Below are 18496 nucleotides of genomic sequence, written 5' to 3'. Positions count from 1 at the left end.
CTCTTAGGGGGCCTAGGGACCATATGGGGTGCTGGGGATCCAACCCAGACTGGCTGCATGCAAGGCAAGCACTTCACCTGCTGTCCTATCTCTAGCCTCTCTAGTCAGTGTTTTTGTGCTTATGGGATAATTGGATACTTCTGATTTTTTGTTCTTTGGAACACACCCAGTGAGTGCTAAGGGGTGTCTCCCTTATTTAAGGTTGGGGGTTATTGTCAGCTGTATTTAGGGGACCGTATGGTGTCAGTTCAAAGCTGGGTCTCCCCATGCAAAGTGGTACATGCTTAGCCTTATCTCTTTGGCCCGAGTGGTACCCTTGTTCACATTCACTTCATATAAGTCGTACCAAAAAGTTTGTGGCTTAACAGGTAGGTCCTTGAATTCTTTGAGCTTTAATTTATGCAGCTGTCTAATTAGGAAGAGGATTGGAAAAATATGAATTTCTAAATCTTAGGAAAAAGTCAAGAATCTTAGACTTTTTTTTGAACTTGTCATTTACCTACCTCAGAATAATGGATAAATTTCCATCCACATTAATAATTTTAAGAAATCAGGAAGCATACCAAGCTATAACATGATATACTTCTTTTCAAGATTGGGAAGAGTGAGATGGGGAACTTAATAATAAATTTGACTTGTGTATTTCTCTTCATAGAATAGAATTTAGGATATGTTTATAGACTCTAAATATCAGGGTTGTTTTACCAATATTTTTGTGTTTCCAAACCTGAAAGAATCACTATCAATCTTCTTTAGAGAGTTTTTTTGGTAATGTAAACTGATTAATTGAAAAAGGAAAACCTCTCAGACCATATATTACTGTTTTTATCTTGTGCCCTGAGTTTGTTCTGGTAAGAAGCAAGCAGACTGACATTTGTTCTTGATGTAAATGCTCTCAAGACTTCATGTTAAGTATTTCTTTAAAATTTCAAGGGAACTGAAAGTACTAACCCCTAGAATTCAGCCTACAAAGTGGGCCCTAAGTAATTAACCTGTCATGACACTTCCTTCCCCGGCTCTCAGGGGATGTTTGCTAAAGCACGATATCTTCTGGAGTTGTTTGTTTAACCTGGGGCGTTAGACTAGGCAAGCTTTTGCTGTACTCAGATTGGAGGAAGTGACTTACACGAAGAATGAGAGATAAAGCCTGTAAAAATATGCTGCTGCTATTAGGTTGTCTGGTGACGTCAGCCCTACGATGTCAGTTAGAGATCTGTGCACTTTCCTATCTTCAGTCCAGGTTTTTTAAAATTTTTTTTTTATGTCCAGAGTAGAATCTGCCTGGGCTGTCGGCTGGGTACTGGCTGGCAGCCCCGAAGCTGAAGATCCCACTTACTTCCGGAGCTTGAGGAAGTTTCCTTAATCTGTTCTGACTTCTTTCTCTGCTTCCCCTCCTATGCCTATGAGAAAGGGAGTTGTGTTTTGGAGGTCATATTTGGGGACTTCAAAATGAACTTTAGATTTCACAAAAGATATTTATATTCATTATTGGCAAGTGCAGAAAAACACAAGAAAGAATGAAATCTTTAGTTGCAGCTTAGAAATCAGACCTTTGAAGTTTTCCTGCTCATTTTTATTTTCACAAGAAGCGCATTCATGATAAACTCTCTCACCACAGGTGGGTGAACACCTGTGCTGTGGGTGAAGGAACTGCCCCTTTTGAAGAAAGGTGGACTTGAGTTAACGGCTCCATTTGCTGTGACCTAGTATCTAGGCTTTGCAGTGGGTGGATTTTTCAGAGGCCACTTAGGTTATGGTTATCTTTCTGTTTGCTGGCAATAACAGGTTTTTCCCTGGTTAACGTAATGGTTGAATGTTAAATAATTGGCTGGCTAAATGTTAACCATGGGGTAAAGGAGTGAGCGTGTCGCCAGTTTGTGATGCCAGCAGCAGATGAGTGTCCGTTTCCTATCTGGAGGAATTTCCTTTTAATTTCTGGAGGCTGTTTCTGATGCTTTGATCAGTTTTACTCTTAGCATAAAGGATTAAAAAGATCAAAACTTGGTCATAATCTTAGCTTTCTTCTATTATTTTTGGTAGAGACCTAGATGTTACATGAGGCTTTTCAGAACTAATTGGTTTACTCGGTTCTTTCAGTTTAATAAGAATTACTGTCTGGGGTGGGAGCGATGGTACAGTGGGTGGGGCGCTTTCCTTGCACGTGGGTTCAAACCTCAGCATCTCATATGGTACCCTGAACACCACCAGGAGTAATTCCTGACTTCAGAGTCAGGAGTAACCCCTGAGCATCGTCAGGTATAATACTGCGCCCCCCCTCCCCCATTTTTTTTTTCCCCTGAGGGCCTTCTCCCAACTCTCAGGAAAGTTCCAGAGACACTTCAGACTCTCAGCCTGGTTCTGCCGCTGCCAAGACACACCTGTCTGCTGATGTGTGGGGCCATAGGTTGCCAGGGATTGAGTAAGGGCCTCATGCATGCAAGGTAACATGTGCTCTAGTTCTTTAAACTGTATCCTTACCCATTATTTATTTATTTATTTTTTTTAGAAGGTGGGGGGGAAAGAGGCACGACTTTTAGACTGGTGATGCAGCTCAGTGGCAGAGCACTGACTTTGCAGGTTTGAGAGCGTAGTTTCCAGCAACTTCCACCTTTATATCCTAAGAGTTTTGAAAAAATGATAGTTAAGTCTCTAAATGTTACTTAAGTGTTTAAGTAGACATTTAAATCTTAAGATACAAGCTTCTTTCCTTTTTAGTCACACATGGGAGGTGCAGGTACTGGGTGTCAGGCCTTGAACTAATAATGCTGGGACTGGAAAAGGGATGTGTGGTCCTTGTTATCACTTACATCCAGTGTGGGGATGACAGCAGACAGTTGCAGTATTGTGGTACTGTACATGCAGAACGCAAATACAATGTAATAAGTGCTAAGATTGCCACAGCCTTGGTTCTGGGGAGAAAAGACCTATCCTGGGGGGATTGGGAGGGTAGCTGGAGTCAGGAGACGCTGGCTTCTGAAGAGGGCAGTGTCCTAGATCCCTCAGGTGGGGGAGGTTTGGATTCTAAGCGGGGATCTCAAGAATTTCCTGTCAAAGAGTGAGTGACAAGGTCCAATTGCTGAGGCTAATTGCTTTGGCTGTTGAGGGGAAAAGAGGGGAGGTGATCACTGGTGAGGGTCTGGGGGAGCCAGGAGATGGCCCCTGACCTGGGCGCAGCTGTAGGCAAGATGGCAGCCCTGAGAGTGTCTGGAGTAGTTCCCCTGGACCAGGCTTGGGCACACAGTGTTGCTTGTCACTAACCGATGGAGACAGAGGGTTTGGGGGACTCTGCACTGGTCTGGTGGTGAGAGAGTAGGTGGGGTTTGCTATCATCTGGGGATTTGGAGTGCTGCTTGGAACTCTGAAGAGAATTGGATCACCTTTGCACGGGTGAGAGAAAAAGAAGGGTGCAAAGGAAGGAGATGCAGAGCTGGGATGACAGTCACCAGGGAGGTGGGACAAGAGTTGAATCCCACACAAGGACACTTAAGTAAGAAGGGATGCTAGGGTAGTGCGGTGTGAGTAGGCCATAGGGGTTGTTGGGGTGCCTGGGCCTCTAGTCTGGGAGGAGGGCCTAGTGCTGGGGGGGGGCGGTGGGGTCAGACCACTGACCAGAAATGAGGAAGATGGGGAGGAGGACACACTCTTAACGGTCATTCAAAGTAGAGATGTTTGGGGCTGGAGCGATAGCACAGCGGGTAGGGCGTTTGCCTTGCACGCGGCCGACCCGGGTTCGAATGCCAGCATCCCATATGGTCCCCTGAGCACTGCCAGGGGTAATTCCTGAGTGCATGAGCCAGGAATGACCCCTGTGCATTGCCGGGTGTGACCCAAAAAGGAAAAAAAAAAAAAAAAGTAGAGATGTTTGAATATCAAAAGATAATTGTGTAGGGAGTGAGGCCCTTTGCCCCTTTAAGATTTCATAGGTTGTTTTTTTTTTTTTTGCTTTTTGGGTCACACCCAGCGATGCACAGGGGTTACTCCTGGCGCTTGGGGGACCATATGGGATGCTGGGAATTGAACCCGGGTCAGCCTCATGCAAGGCAAACGCTCTACCCGCTGTGCTATCACTCCAGCCCCCCGTAGTAAAATATTTTTGCTCCTTTTACCTCCTTTGATGAGAACGCTTCAGTACCTTCTAGGGTAAGCCTCTAATTTAGGATTCAGACAGGGACACTTGTACATTTGGAAGAGGGCGTTATTAATAATTAGGCTGGGACAAGAGGCGTGAGTGAAAATGGTGCTGGGGAAAGTGGCCCACGTAGGTCATCCTGCTGAGGGGCTCCCCCCCACCATCTGGCCCAGCTGACCCACTCATCTCCCTTCAGTGTCCTGTTGGCTGAGGGTGAGGAGCAGGAACTGGAAAGAGTCCACAGGCCTCCCCTGCTCTGCCTCATAACTGCCCAAGTGGAGATCTGATTTACTGCTTGGAGTGAATGCTTCTTCTTTGGTCATGGAGCAAGCAGGGAGGGTGCTAGGAGGTTGGTTTGCTTCTTAGAGTTTCCACCGAGTCTTATTTCAGGCTACCGGGGCCTCTTGCCATCTCCAGTGTTTGCAGTATTAGATCAGCTCACTTCTCTGAGATTCCCTTGGATGTTTGCTCTTGGGTTTGCTCATTGGATTTCACTCATCCCTGGACTCTCAGCTGAGAACGTTTTTTCCTTCAGGTGCTGCCCTCCTAGGGACCTGCACCTTTGCAGTTGTGGTCGGGTTGCTGTATAAAGTGGAGTGCTGTTTCTGTGCTACAGCCACCAGAAGTTACATCTTCTACTTTTTATAGCACTTGGCCCTTTCTCCGCTTTACCAGAACTTATTAGGAGCAATTCCTGAGCATCCCTGGGTCACTGTCACTGTCATCCCGTTGCTCACCGATTTGCTCGAGTGGGCACCAGTAACGTCTCCATGTAAGACTTGTTACTGTTTTTGGCATATCCAATATGCCACGGGTAGCTTGCCAGGCTCTGCCGTGCAGGCGAGATACTCTCGGTAGCTTGCTGGGCCCTAGGTATGACCCTAAAAAGAAATTTGTTGACAAATTTTATTTGTTAATTAGACAGTACCATATGAGCACCTGATTTCCTTAGAGAGAGCAGAGTTCTTGCTGACAGGGCTTGTGTCTCCCCCATTTTATCAATTTATTTCCTTTGTACTCTTTGGTCTTTTTTCCAAGGTGGGGTGGGCGTGGGGGGGAGTGTGGGGGGTGGAGGGGTTGGGGCTTGGGTGTGGTCAGGGCTTACTCTCTGGCTCTACTCAGGGATCACTTCTGCCTCCTGGAGCTGATCAGGAACCACATGCTGTGTAGGGGATCAGACTGGAGTCCACCATATGCAAGGCCGATGCCTTGCTGCTAAACTGTCTGTCCTATTTCCCCTAATTCTAATCTGATTCTATTAGGGTCTGTTTGACTCTAGTTGGGTTGTTGCTAATTTGTTCCTTACTCTGATTATTAAGCAGCAGAATTTCATTCCACTAGAAATTTATTAACCATTGCAGAAATTGAAATTTATGTAAAAACATCTTAGTCTTTTTGTTTTATGCCAGCAGAGATCCTTGTCAGTAGAAGTTGTGATCGTATGCTCTTCTGAAGCTTTTGGCATTAGTTTTTTGTCTTAAAAACAGTTATTGTGGGGGTCAGGCCTGTTGCTGTTGAGGGGGCTTGCGGGGTTGGGTTTGAGCCAAGTCTTGTGCCTACAAGGCCCATGCTCTGCCTCTCGAGCTGTGCTCCAGCTTTACATTTATTTTGATTGTAAAGAAGTTTGTTCATTTTTCTCTGTAGAAATATTGTGGATACATCTGTTCTCTCTTTGGAAGTGCAGATAACTTGAGGACAGTATTGAAATTAAAGAATAAATGTTGGTGCTGACTCATTTAATATATAGGTTGAATCTATTCCTGTGAAATAGTTATTTCGTCTAGGAACCTCAGGATTTTACTTGGGCATATTGTTAATAACTTCTTTCTGGTGGTTGGGGTGGGGGTAGGGGGCATGGTGACCCTCCCATCAGTTGTCAGGGCCTACTTGTGGCTCTGTGTTCAGGGACCACTTCTGCCGGATCTTGGGGTACGTCATGCCAGGAGCCAAGTCAGGATTGGCTACCTGCTAGGCAAGTGCATTAGCCTCTGTGCTATTTCTCCGACCCTATTGTTAATAACCTTTCTGCTCAGTTCAAAATTAAAATGTTTGTTCCCTGCATGCCTAAACCTTGGCTGCATAATAAGAGCATATTGAACGGGGAAGTCTGCCTGCGGCTGTCTGAACAGCCACTTGAATACCCGCACTGTTTGGGGGTGCTCAGCTGCCGCCAGACAGCTGCTGAGAAGAACCCCAGAGTGGATTGAGACACAGAACTCAACAGCTGGGCCTAGTGGCTGTGCGTCTCCTAGTCGAGTGGGCTTTGGAGGGCCCTTACGGTCCTCCTTCCGTGGGCATGCCTAGAAATCATTTTGAGTAGTTTCTGCATGGTTCTGTGATTGCAGGTGAAGAAGTAAACAATTTGCCTTCTGCATCCTTGTAACTTCTTTTCCCACCTAAGGTCTTGAGGGGAAGCATCAGTGCTGAGTTGCAGTCTGGCCCTGGGCTGAGGGGCTTCGTCAGTGTGGGTCTCCTGTCCTCCTTTGTGCTCTCAGCTCCTTGAGACCCGTAGGGGGAAATGCTGTCAGTACCTGTGGAGTGTCTCCTCTTCTGTAATAGGAACCTGACATCTCTACCTGGGAAGCGTCTCGGAAGAGCAAGGAAAGAAAAGATCAAAGCAGCCCCAGAGTTGTGCAGGGGTTTGCTGTGGAAGAGTTGGAATGCAATTGGAAACTTGTATAAAAATAAAAAGAAAAGGCGCGGGCGAGGAAAGGGATGCCTCACCGCACCGAGCCAGGCACAGGGCCTAGGGCAGCAGCTGTCTCTCCCGCCACCCGAGTTCGGTAGCCTCCAGCCACTTCCCCCACCCTGGGGAGGTTGATGGCGAAGATGTGGCAGGCGAAGGAAGGAACGGAGCCATGATGGTTGGTCTCACTTGCAGTTTATTCCAGTCTTCCCTCTATCCACTCTCCGTCCTCTATCCACTCTCCGTCCTCTATCCACTTTCCGCCCTCTATCCACTTTCCGCCCCTCACCTTCTCTCCGAACCCCTTTTATTGATCATGGCCCTTCCAAAGGGCGCAATACATTGACGTCACCAAAAGCACCAAAAGATCTTACAGGAAGAACGTTGAGGCAACATAATTCTCTTGTATCTGCAGGCCGTTAATCTAGGCCCCCGGAAAGAAGATACAAAAACAAAACCAAAGCCTTCTTTGGGCAGAAAGCACTCGGATTTACATCCCAAAGACCAGGCTGGGCTGCAGCAAGAAATCTACATGTCAATTACAAACTAGCCAGCACCTGAAATTTACATCCCAAAGACTAGGCTGGGCCAGGGCCTGGAATCTACAAAGTCATATCATGCCTGACTAGCACCTTAGATCTGTAGGTCAAAGATCAGCTAGGTTTCTGTGACAAAAGGTTTCTGTGACAAAACTCCAGAAGGCAGCTGGAAAAGGGGAAATATTCCAACAGAAACTAAATCAATAATGATTCACTTTGGGTTTGCATAGCCCATTTTGTCTTAAAGAAATTCAGCTACTGTGTTTCTACTTTTATCTTTACAAATATTTTGCATCTTGTTAATTTTTGTCCATATGAGTTCACATTCATATATGTATATATATATTTATTTGGCTCTTTGGATCATACCCAGTGTTGCTCAGGGCTTACTCCTTTCTCTGCACTCAGGAATCACTCCTGGCAGTGCTCGGGTACTGTATGGGATGGCAGGGATTGAACTCAAATTGGCTGCATGCAAGGCAAATGCACTACTTGCTGTACTATTGCTCTGGCCCTTAAAAAATCTATTTTATTAGGGGGTAGAGGGGCTACATTTGGCTGTGCTTGGGAGTCACTTCTCACTGTTTTTAGGAATTAATCTTGATGGTGCTTAGGGGATCAGCCGGGGTCTGTTTAATGCAAGGCAAGCACCTCAACCCCTGTATTATCCTCTGTCCCCAGATATTAAGTGAGTGTGTGTGTGTGTGTGTGTGTGTGTGTAGGTAATTTCGAGAAGCTGAATTTAGGGATTTCTTTTGTAGTTGTCCAACTGGGTTAATAGCCGTTTCAATCAGCTGAGCTGTAGTGATAGAAACGGACCCATATAATAGACAACTGACCAGGGAAACCCCATGCATTCATGGCTTGCGGTCACACATGCTGGCTGTGACATTTGTTCCTGTTGTGGTGCTCGCACACCAGGTGGTTTCACTCTTTAGCAGTGGTGCCCATGTCCACTGGCTGCAGAGCTGCCTGAATCATCTATGGGACTGGGGATCACAGACTGACGAGCTGCCAGCTTTGTGCGTGGGGGCGCTGGAGGTTCGACTTGGGCCAGCTTGGACTGTATGCTTGCCAAGTAAGCATTCTCAACCACTGAACCTAGGGGATGCTATAGAAGGGCAAGAGGTTTGCCAGGATCTAACTAATGAAATGATGTATAATGAGTTCAGATTACGGCCTAAGTATTCCCTCCCCTCCCTCCTCTCTCCTTTTAAAACATGTTCTTTCTTGATTTATTTCTTTTTTGTTTTTGTTTTTGGGCCACACCCAGCTGTGTTCAGGGCTCACTCCGGGCTCTGTGATTAGGGATTACTCTAGATGGGGCTCAGGGGACTATTTATGATGCCAGATATCAGATCAGGTTGGCTAAGGCAAGCACCTTAGCCATTGTACTGTTGTTTCAGCCCCTCTTTCTTAATATCTTACAGCAAGTATTTTTGGGGTTTGTTTTGGTGGCTGTTCGTATGAGCCAGCTGAACTTGGGTTCTGTGGCTTGAATGTGGGGCCCTGGCACACAGAGCAGGTGGGTCATGCACTTTGGCCCTTTGAGCTATCTCCCTGGGCCTTACACTAATTTTTTAGGTTAGCCTGATTCTTCAAGTGTTTATAATGCTTTCTAGTTTACTGTCAAGTAGCTGTTAAACTCACTAGGTCTTGAATGATTTTCTGGTGAGGTATGGTGAGCCTTTATTTAGACTGTCAATAGGTACTCTATATAGGGGGAAACAAAAGTTTCCCCCTCCCGTGGTGGGGAAGATAGTTCAGAGGAGTGGAGCACATGCCTTGCACACACTGGGCCCCAAGTTCAGTCCCAGGCCCCCAGGACTGCCAGGTGCCCCTTGGCAAAGCTGGGAGGCTCCTCTTTCCCCAACACCCTTTGGCCCCACCCCCCAAAGTTTCCCCATTCCAGACTTTCGGAGATAGTGAAAGTGGTAGAGGACATAAGTTAGTATGTGTGAGGTCCTGAGCTTGATTCTGGCATGCTGTGTCCTACCCCCCAGGCCCACTTCTCTCTATCCAAACACCCCCATTCCATGACGAGATTTTTTTTTTAAGAGGAAACTTTTCATTCTTTTTTTTTTTAGATTGCCAAATTTTAATAACGACACAATACAAAAAGAAAGGGTACATATGTTGCAGATGCTAATACTATTTAGTATTTTTCTTCCTACATCTTCCTACAACATATACCAATGGGAGCCAAATAAGTCTGTGTCCATGACGAGATTTGCACCTTACTTTGGTGCTTACACACTTTAAGCTGGTGCTGCCTGGGGACACATGTATTAGTTGTGGGTTTTACATGCTTAGTTGCAGTGTGCCGGAGAAGTCACACTCTGGTAGCACCAGTGGCCCTAAATGCCAGTGCCATTGGGGTTGCATTTGACTATGGGCTGGTGCTAGGATCAAACTGTAAGGGTCATCATGCCCTCAAGGCGCTCTACCGATGAGCTAACTCCAGACCCCCCCTTTTTTTTTTTTTTTTAAATGGAAGCAAAAGGTATACAAGACTAAGAACTTGGCATCAAATCTAACAGGTATCTTTACCATTAGCTGGCTCCAGGTACTATATCTCAGGTCTTCCTTTCTTGTGTCCACTCAGATGGTTTTGAGTTTTGTTGAGAAATCACCAGTTCCTAGTTAGTCACGTGCATGCTCACACCTTGTTGCACAGTATCTTTCATTTGGGATCTAATAGTCTGAATTGGGAGCTGTGTCAGTTATATATGATAAAACAGTGAAATGGAGCACACAGAATATTCATGCCTGTAAAATGGGTACGCTTGAAAAAAAAAATTTTTTTTTTTTTTGATCACATCTAGCCTTGCCTGGGAGCTTCTCCTGGATCTCACTCAGAGCTTGCTTGCTCCTGGACGTTGTAGGGGGGGTGGGGAAGGGGTGGTTGTGATGGTGACTGTAGTACCAGGGCTCCTGCCTAGGGCTCCAGCATGCCAGTCATAGGCTTTGCCTGGTGAGCCATCTCCCTGGCTCAAATGGGTGTGGTTTTTACTTAGTTTTTACAGTGCTGGGGTGTAACCCAGGGCCTCATCCATTCAAGTCAAGAACTCTACTGCTGAGCCACATTCTTGGTCTCCGTGGTATGATTTTACAAATTTATGTCTTAGGGGGACCACTTTGGATTTTGGGAAGCTCAGGTTCACTTCTGCCTTGAGGTACCATATTGGGAAGCACTGCATTATGATCAGGGATGTAAAAACTACTTAGCAGATCGCTTTGGAATTACTAACTAATTTTGTGTCCCTAGTTTTTGTTAATGGTGTAGGAGTCCCTATACAATATAAGTTTGTCTTCAGATCATGTGCAGGACGTATATGCAGCATAGCCCTGGTCATAAGTAGGCCAGGATAGAAGTTCCTCCAGATGCATTTTTCCTGTTCTGTGGCTTCTCAGCTTTAGGGCCCAGCACTCCTACAAACAGCATTTCTCTCCCAAGACCATCTCCCCCTCTACTCCAGAATTTCAGTGAAAGGCTGCCATCTTGTGGTTTTAAAAAATATAGGGCTTAAGAAAAACTTGTGAATAAAAACCTGTCCAATTTTTAAAAGAAAGTCTTGTTAAGAAAAGATAACACAGGGACTGGAGCAATAGCACAGCGGGTAGGGCGTTTGCCTTGCACGCGGATGACCTGGGTTTGATTCCCAGCATCCCATATGGTCCCCTGAGCACCGCCAGGGCTGATTCCTGAGTGCAGAGTCAGGAGTAACCCCTGTGCATCGCCAGGTATGACCCAAAAAGCAAAAAAAAAAAAAAAAAAAAGAGAGAGAGAGAGAGAAAAGAAAGAAAAGAAAAGATAGCACAGTGCGTAGGCCATTTGCCTTGTACATGGCTGCCTCGGTTTTATCCTTGGCACCCTATATGCTTTCGGGTCCCGCCAGAAGTGATTACTAAGTGTGGAAAACTAGGAGTAAGCCCTGAGCACTGCCTATGTGGCCCCAAGTCAAAAATATCACTGTCACTGTCACGGTCATCCCATTGCTCATCAATTTGCTCGAGCGGGCACCAGTAACGTCTCCATTGTGAGACTTGTTACTGTTTCTGGTATATCGAATACGCCACGGATAGCTTGCCAGGCTCTCCGAGAGGGGCAAAGGAATTGAACCCGGGTCGGCTGCGTGCAAGGCAAACGCACTACTGCTGTGCTGTCGCTCCAGCCCCCCAAAATAACAAAAATCATCAAATTTTTTCCTTTAAATTACTTTGCTTATTCGTTGGGCAATATAAGATTTATCTTTAAATTTCTGTTAAAGATTCCCTTTTTAGCCCATTCTCAGCTTGTGGGGAGTGGTGTGGGGGCTTAGCATGCCCATTTTCTTATAAGTGTGTGGTCATGAGTTCAAATCTCTGGTGTCCTACATGCACCAGCAGGGTCTTAGCAGTTGTGCAGCCTCAGATCCCTGGCTTCATAAACAGTTTCTGCTGCCATGCAGCCAGGTAGATGAGCGCCACAGAAAGGACTGTCACCTGGGGCGAACAGTGCAGCTGGACAGATGTGTCAGCATTGCTGTGGTGAGCGGCCCAGGCAAGCAGTGTAGCTGTAACTGCCATTTGCCCAGCTTTCAGGAATGAGAACACCGTGAGCACTGTTGTGTGCGCACCACAGCCCGAGGGGTACAGCCTCTTGAGCACGTTGGCCAGTTGTGTGCAGTCCTAGGCATCGTAGCATCACCATGGGAGATAGGAGGGTGAGAGAATGAAATAATGAGGCAGCAGGAATTGATGTCTAAGAAGCTTTGAAATGTAATTACTTGGGTGAAGCACATGCTTGCTTTTTTTGTGGGGGCAGGGTGGGGGAGCATACCTGGTGATGCTCAGGGGTTACTCCTGGCTCTGCACTCAGGAATTACTCTCCGTGGTGCTTAGGGCACCACATGGGATGCCAGAGGTAGAGGTAGGCAAACGCCTTCCCCGCAGTGCTATCACTCCAGCTCCTAAAATCAAACCCACAGGGGCTGGAGCGATAGTACAGTGGGGAGGGCGTCTGCCTTACATGCAGCCAACCTGAGCACTACAAGGAGTAATTCCTGAGTGTAGAGCCAGGAGTAACTCCCGAGCATTGCCGGGTGTGACTCAAAAGGGGAATTAAATAAAATCAAACCCATGATGTGAAATATCTGATGCAGGTGCTCTGCCTTTTGAACTCTATCCCTGGCCCTGTGCAGCCTGTATTTAAACCGTCCCTGTTTTATGCTTCAGTGGGGAGGAGGGAGGCTTGAAGTAAGGGGGTGTGACTTGATGTTTTGCATGTCTTCAAATGTATTACAGTTACGCTAAGAAAGAATCCGACCTTAATGGAGCCCAGCTCAAGCTCCGAGAGTATGAAGCGGCACTGAATTCTAAGGACGCGGCTCTGGCTACAGCGCTTGGTGACAAAAAAAGCTTAGAGGGAGATTTGGAGGATCTGAAGGATCAGGTGGCGCAGGTGAGTGAGCTCCGCTTCGTGGCAGGGTACGCATTGGCTGGTGTTGAGTACCTGGAATTTCAGTTGACTGTTTTCTCGGATGCCTTGCCTGAAGGAAGGGGAGTCTCCCGGTTCCAGTGTTTTCTCCATCACTGAGCCTGGACTGTGCTGCTCTGTGGCTTCTCTGTTGGGCCTTTCTGTGCCTCTTGTGTTTTGTTCTCAAGTCCGTTTGGATACTGCATCCAGATGGGAGGCCGGAGAAAAGTCTCATAATGTTGCTCCTCACCCGGAAAGATTAAAGTGGTGGCTAAAATTGTTGGCTGGATGTTCGGAGTAGGAGTTTGAGGTCTGTTCCAGACCCTGCCGCCAGTGACCAATTGGAGAAGTGTTTTGGTGTGACACTTGGGTGGGACTTGTGGTCAGCCAGAGCCGTGGTTGAGATTAAACTGAATCCCGCATACCTTGATAAACTAGAGAAACTTGATTTAAGCCCTACGTATCCTTTAAGCTCATTACTAAATGATTACTGTGTAATTTTCCTTAATTCTTTTTCCCTGTGACAGTTGGAAGCCTCCTTAGCTGCTGCCAAAAAGCAGTTGGCAGATGAAACTTTACTTAAGGTGGATTTGGAGAACCGCTGTCAGAGCCTTACTGAGGACTTGGAGTTCCGAAAAAGCATGTATGAGGAGGTAACTGCAATTCTACTTTTTGTAGGAAATGGAAGGGTTTAAAAGCACTTTGTTAAAACTATATATATAATAGAAAGGAAGAATTATTTTAAGGGTAATAACTCCCTCGAAGTACTTCTGTAAAAAAAAGGCTGCATGTAAGAACTCAGTCTGAAAAATCACTGTATCGCTGTATCACTTGTCATCCCGTTGCTCATCGATTTGCTCGAGTGGGCACCAGTAACGTCTCCAGTCTGGAAAAAAAAACCCTCACAAACAAAAAGCAAGCAAACAAAAAGAACTCTGTCTAGGCAAAGCATGATTCCACTTCATCTAACTTATAAATGGTCAGAGCAGCTGGTTTTCATCAACCTATTTAAACACCTGATAGTTGCCTTTCTTGCCTAGTAAATTATTCCAAAACGTAGCAGCATAATACTTGGGACATTATCCCAGTTCCCGAAGGTTAGGAATTGGAGAGCTGGTAGGTCGGAGGTTAGGACTTTTCCGGGTTTCTCCTGAGACTCTGGTCACCTTTCAGTCTGGGCTGGAGGAAACTGCTCTGAGCTCGTTCATCAGGCTGTGCGTTCAGCGCGGGGCTGCTCGTGAGGCTGCTCCCTCGACTGAGTGGGGAGAGCAGGATCGGACAGAAGCCGCCGCGTCTCCATCCTGACCGCAGAAGTGGCCCAGTGCCTTTTCCACCGCCCCACGTGTCATCAGCGTGGGAGGGTAGCACCAGCGTGTGACTGTCAGGAGGCAGCAACCAGACCAGGGCTGTGGCTGGCCAGAGAGTTAGTAACAAACTTGAAGACAAGAGAATGTGTATTTCCTCCACAGTTGGGAGTGTTGGAGTTAATCCTGGGTGGGGAACTTGAAGTTGAATACTTACTGCTTTTATTTGATTTTTTAATTAATTTTCTTGAACACTGAAAACAATTACATATCTTTTTACAGATGAAGCAAAATTTATATAACCATTTTTCAATTTTCTTGCTAGAAAAATATTCCAATGATTATCCTTGCATACTTGAATATACATTTGGCTTATTTCTCTTTTTGCCTGTTTTAGTTGAATCACTGTGAGGTATACAGTTACAGAGTTGTTCATGATTGAATAGTGTTCTAATACCCATCTCTTTTCCATTTCCCACCACCTTCCCCTTCAGCCTGCCTCTATGACAGACACTTTCCTTCTTTTTTCCCCCCCTTTTAAACACTGTGGTTTGTAATACTGTTCCTGAAAGGTATCATGCATATCACTTTACCCACTTTCAGCATTCATTTCTTTCTTCAGAGTGATCATTGTTATCGTAGTGGCCCTTTCTCTTTCTCTGACCTAACTGCACCTCCCCATCTCTACCCCGTGTATTCCCCCCCTCCACTACCTCCCCCCCCACACACACATCCTTCGCTTCCCACTATGGACCAGTCCGGACCCTTGTTTCTGTTGTCTTAGGTTATCATTCTCATACTTTTTTTTTTTTTATATCGTGCAGGGACTGTAATCATTTTTGCCTATCCTCCTCCCTTTGACTCATTTCAGTATACTTTCCATGTCCATCCATGTATAAGCAAATTTCATTTTTTCTATAGTATATTATTTTTTCATAAAAAATACTTTATTTTTTTATAAAAATACTTTTTCAAAAGTATTTTCATTTTTTCTGTTGTGCAGCTGTACCATAGTCTAGCCACTTATCTGTTCTTGGACACTAAGTAAATAATGGTTTTAGAAGTAAAATGAATAACTTTGAAAAGTGCTGGGCCTGAGCAATAGTACAGTGGGTATGGTGCTTGCCTTGTGTGTGGCCAACCTGAGTTTGATCCCGGCATCCCATATGGTCCCCTGAGCACCATCAGGTGTAATTTCTGAGTACCGAGCCAGGAGTAACCCCTGAGCACTGCTGGTATGCCCTCTGCCCCTGCCTCAGCACACTCAGTCCCCGCCAACAAAAACCAGCGCTTTAAAAGTAATTATTCATTGTAAAGTTTCATTTTTTTAATTGGGAAAAATAGAAATTTGATCTGACATTTTTTCCCCCCAGAGAGAGGTAAAGATTAAAGGGGAAAACTAACCGAAGGCTGTCTGTAAACTAGAAATACTATCAAAATGTAGCTTTGCTCTTTAAAAAGAGAGATATTTTTTATTTTAAGCTTGTATCTTTGTTTTGTTAAAATTGCTCTGTTGCTCTGATCTGTCATTACTTTTTTTTTTTTTCCTTCGGCTTTTTGGGTCACACCCGACGATTCACAGGGGTTACTTCTGGCTCTGCACTCAGCAATTACTCTTGGTGGTGCTCAGGGGACCATATGGGATGCTGGGAATCGAACCCGGGTTGGCCGCGTGCAAGGCAAATGCCCTACCCGCTATTTTATCACTCCAGCCCCTTATTACTTCGTTTTGATGCTATGTGTTGACTGCTGCATCTTGAGGCCAGGAGTGGAATGGTAAATGTAGGCTTTTAAATTTATTATTTTTATATTTTATTATTATTATTATTATTAGTGAGTCACCATGAGGCATAGTTACATACTTACAAATTTTCGTGCTTGCATTTCAGTCATACAATGATTGATTACCCATCCCTCCACCAAGTGCCCATTTTCCACCACCAATGATCCCAGCATCCCTCCCATCACCCCACCCCATTCCTCCTCCCCACCCTGCCTCTGTGGCAGGGCATTCCCTTTTGTTCTCTCTCTCCTTTTGGGTGTTCTCTCTCTCCTTTTAGTTTGCAATAGAGACACTGAGCGGCCATAGTGTTCGGTCTATAGTCTGCATTCGGCATGTATCTCCCAACTGGCATGCATTTCCTAACCCGAGCGGGTCCTCCAAACACCTTTTACTTGGTGTTCCCTTCTCTATCTGAGCTGCCTTTTCCCCCAGCATTTGAGATCGGCTTTTTTTTTTTTTTTTTTTTTTTTTTTAACCCACCCCCGAGATCGGCTTCTAAGCCATGGAATAAATGTAGTTTTGTTCATTGCCTGTCACCGATTTCACATAAAGTAATACATGAAAAGTGATAGCAGTGATTAATAATTTAGTAGTTCTTGAGTGTTTTGGTGGAAATTTTGAATTTTGGGGAATGAATTGGAGAATTAAAATATTCTTAGTTTCTTTTTTACATGGAGGACATAATTCTTTTTTTCTTTTGCTTTTTGGGTCACACCTGGCTCTGCACTCCTGGAGGTGCATGGGTGACCATATGGGATGCTGGGAATTGAACCTGGGTTGGCCTTGTGCAAGGCAAACGCCCTACCCACTGTCTTATTACTCGAGCCCCAGGAGGACATAATTCTATTTAGTAAATATACCTTAGGAACGTTTGAAGAAAAGAGGAAAGGGGGATAAAGAAGGAAGGCAGACAAAGAGCAAAGTCATTTGTACATTCAGTGGTTGAACATTTTATTTATGTTTTCATGATTTATACATCCTTCTCTTTGGGAGATTAAAAACTGGAAATTAGACCCTGAGTTTTCTAATTCTGTAGATTTCTTTTCTCTGCGACAATTAAGAGGAAGAGGGAGTCAATGCACAGAAAAACTGCCTGCAGACATAGAAATAAGGATTTCAGTGGGTTACATCCCCCTCTTGTGGCTGTTTTAATTATTGCCATTAAAGGCTTCTGTTTGACTTCTCGTAGCTGGATGCTGGAATAGAGATTTTATTCTAGGATTTGTGTTCTTAACAATGCTAGTTTTAGATAGTTCCTTAAATCATGAAGTAAAATATGCCTGTTATATTCTCCTTTATTTTATTTTTTGGTTCTGGGCCATACCTAGCAGTGCTTTGGGATGCTCCTGACTCTTCCTGGGCAGTGGGGGAGAGGGTTGATCTCTCCTGGTGCCTGAGAGAGACCATGTGGTGCCTGGGGTTGACCCTAAACCGCCCCCTCCCCCCATGCAAAGCATGTGCTCAGCCTGTCAAGCTATCCTAGTCTATTGCATCTCAGTGTACATAAAAAAGTAGGTTTTTAATGCATAACTTCTAGTTGAAATTACTTTGATAAGATTAAGTTTGTTTTCAGGTGGATTTTTCCCAGAGATGTTGTTAGGTCATCAGTTAAACAGTTTAGGAAAACAGCTGCTATTGAGTGCACATAGTTACCTGCGACTGTGTGATATTTAAGTAACTCTTCCTCCATTCCTTTCGTTAGAGAAATTAGTAACTGTGCTGTTGAAACTAACCATAAAATTCATAGCACTTGAAATGAATGAATGAGATAAGTGGGCAAATGGTATTTCTTAATTACTGAAATACCATTTTTTCATTCGTTCATCTCACTTGAGAGAATCTGTTTACGCGCTCGCTGTCTGGCGGGTTTCAGGCGGCCCTGGCATCACTCAGAGACTGTCCATGCAGCCACACTAAGCAGCTTGTTCCTGTCATTTCTCTCCCTCCCCAGGAGATCAATGAAACCAGAAGGAAGCATGAAACTCGCCTGGTAGAAGTGGATTCTGGGCGTCAGATTGAGTACGAGTACAAGCTGGCTCAGGCTCTTCACGAGATGAGGGAGCAGCATGACGCCCAAGTGAAGCTGTACAAGGAGGAGCTGGAGCAGACCTACCACGCCAAGGTGAGTGGCACCCCTGCCCGCCAGGCCTGCGGCCGCCAGGAATACTTGCTGTTCACTTGTTCCTGTTTTCTGAGATGAAGGACTAGCTTTCTAGTTTACCAGTCTTAGTGAGAACAAAATTAAAAAAATAAAGTCTACAATGTAAACGTTTCTAGAAATTATTAGAAAAAGTAGGGCTATTCCAGTTTTATTATAGGTCAATATGATGATAGTTTAACATACATTTTTCTTTTAGTCCCGTGAATCACTCACACCATGTCATGGAAGTTAAGCACAAATTATATAAAATGCCTTTCTTCAAGCAATAAGCCCTGTGCATACATTTAATAGTCAGTAGATACTGGACTGCCTGAGATGTGACTTCCAGGTCATCACTGAATGTAGGGTGTAACCACCACACTTTTTTTTTTTTTTTGGCTTTTTGGGTCACACCTGGCGATGCTCAGAGGTTACTCCTGGCTCTGCACTCAGGAAC

The 18496-nt window shown here is 45.2% G+C and overlaps 1 protein-coding gene across 2 annotated transcripts in view; it reads left to right on the top strand.

The window, feature by feature from the left end:
* LMNB1 (lamin B1) overlaps window positions 1-18496 on the top strand; it is a 50911-nt gene that overhangs the window by 7312 nt on the left and 25103 nt on the right. For both annotated transcript variants that reach the window (XM_055143989.1, XM_004609822.2), the window contains exons 2-4: window positions 12641-12797; window positions 13340-13465; window positions 17851-18021. In XM_055143989.1, coding sequence (XP_054999964.1) covers window positions 12641-12797; window positions 13340-13465; window positions 17851-18021 — 454 coding nt within the window. The remainder of the gene's footprint in view (window positions 1-12640; window positions 12798-13339; window positions 13466-17850; window positions 18022-18496) is intronic.

This window comes from Sorex araneus, chromosome 6 (assembly GCF_027595985.1).
Source record: "Sorex araneus isolate mSorAra2 chromosome 6, mSorAra2.pri, whole genome shotgun sequence".
Taxonomy (NCBI): domain Eukaryota; kingdom Metazoa; phylum Chordata; class Mammalia; order Eulipotyphla; family Soricidae; genus Sorex; species Sorex araneus.
The sequence above is the reverse complement of the archived record's forward strand: the minus strand, read 5'-3'. Positions and strand labels throughout refer to the sequence as shown.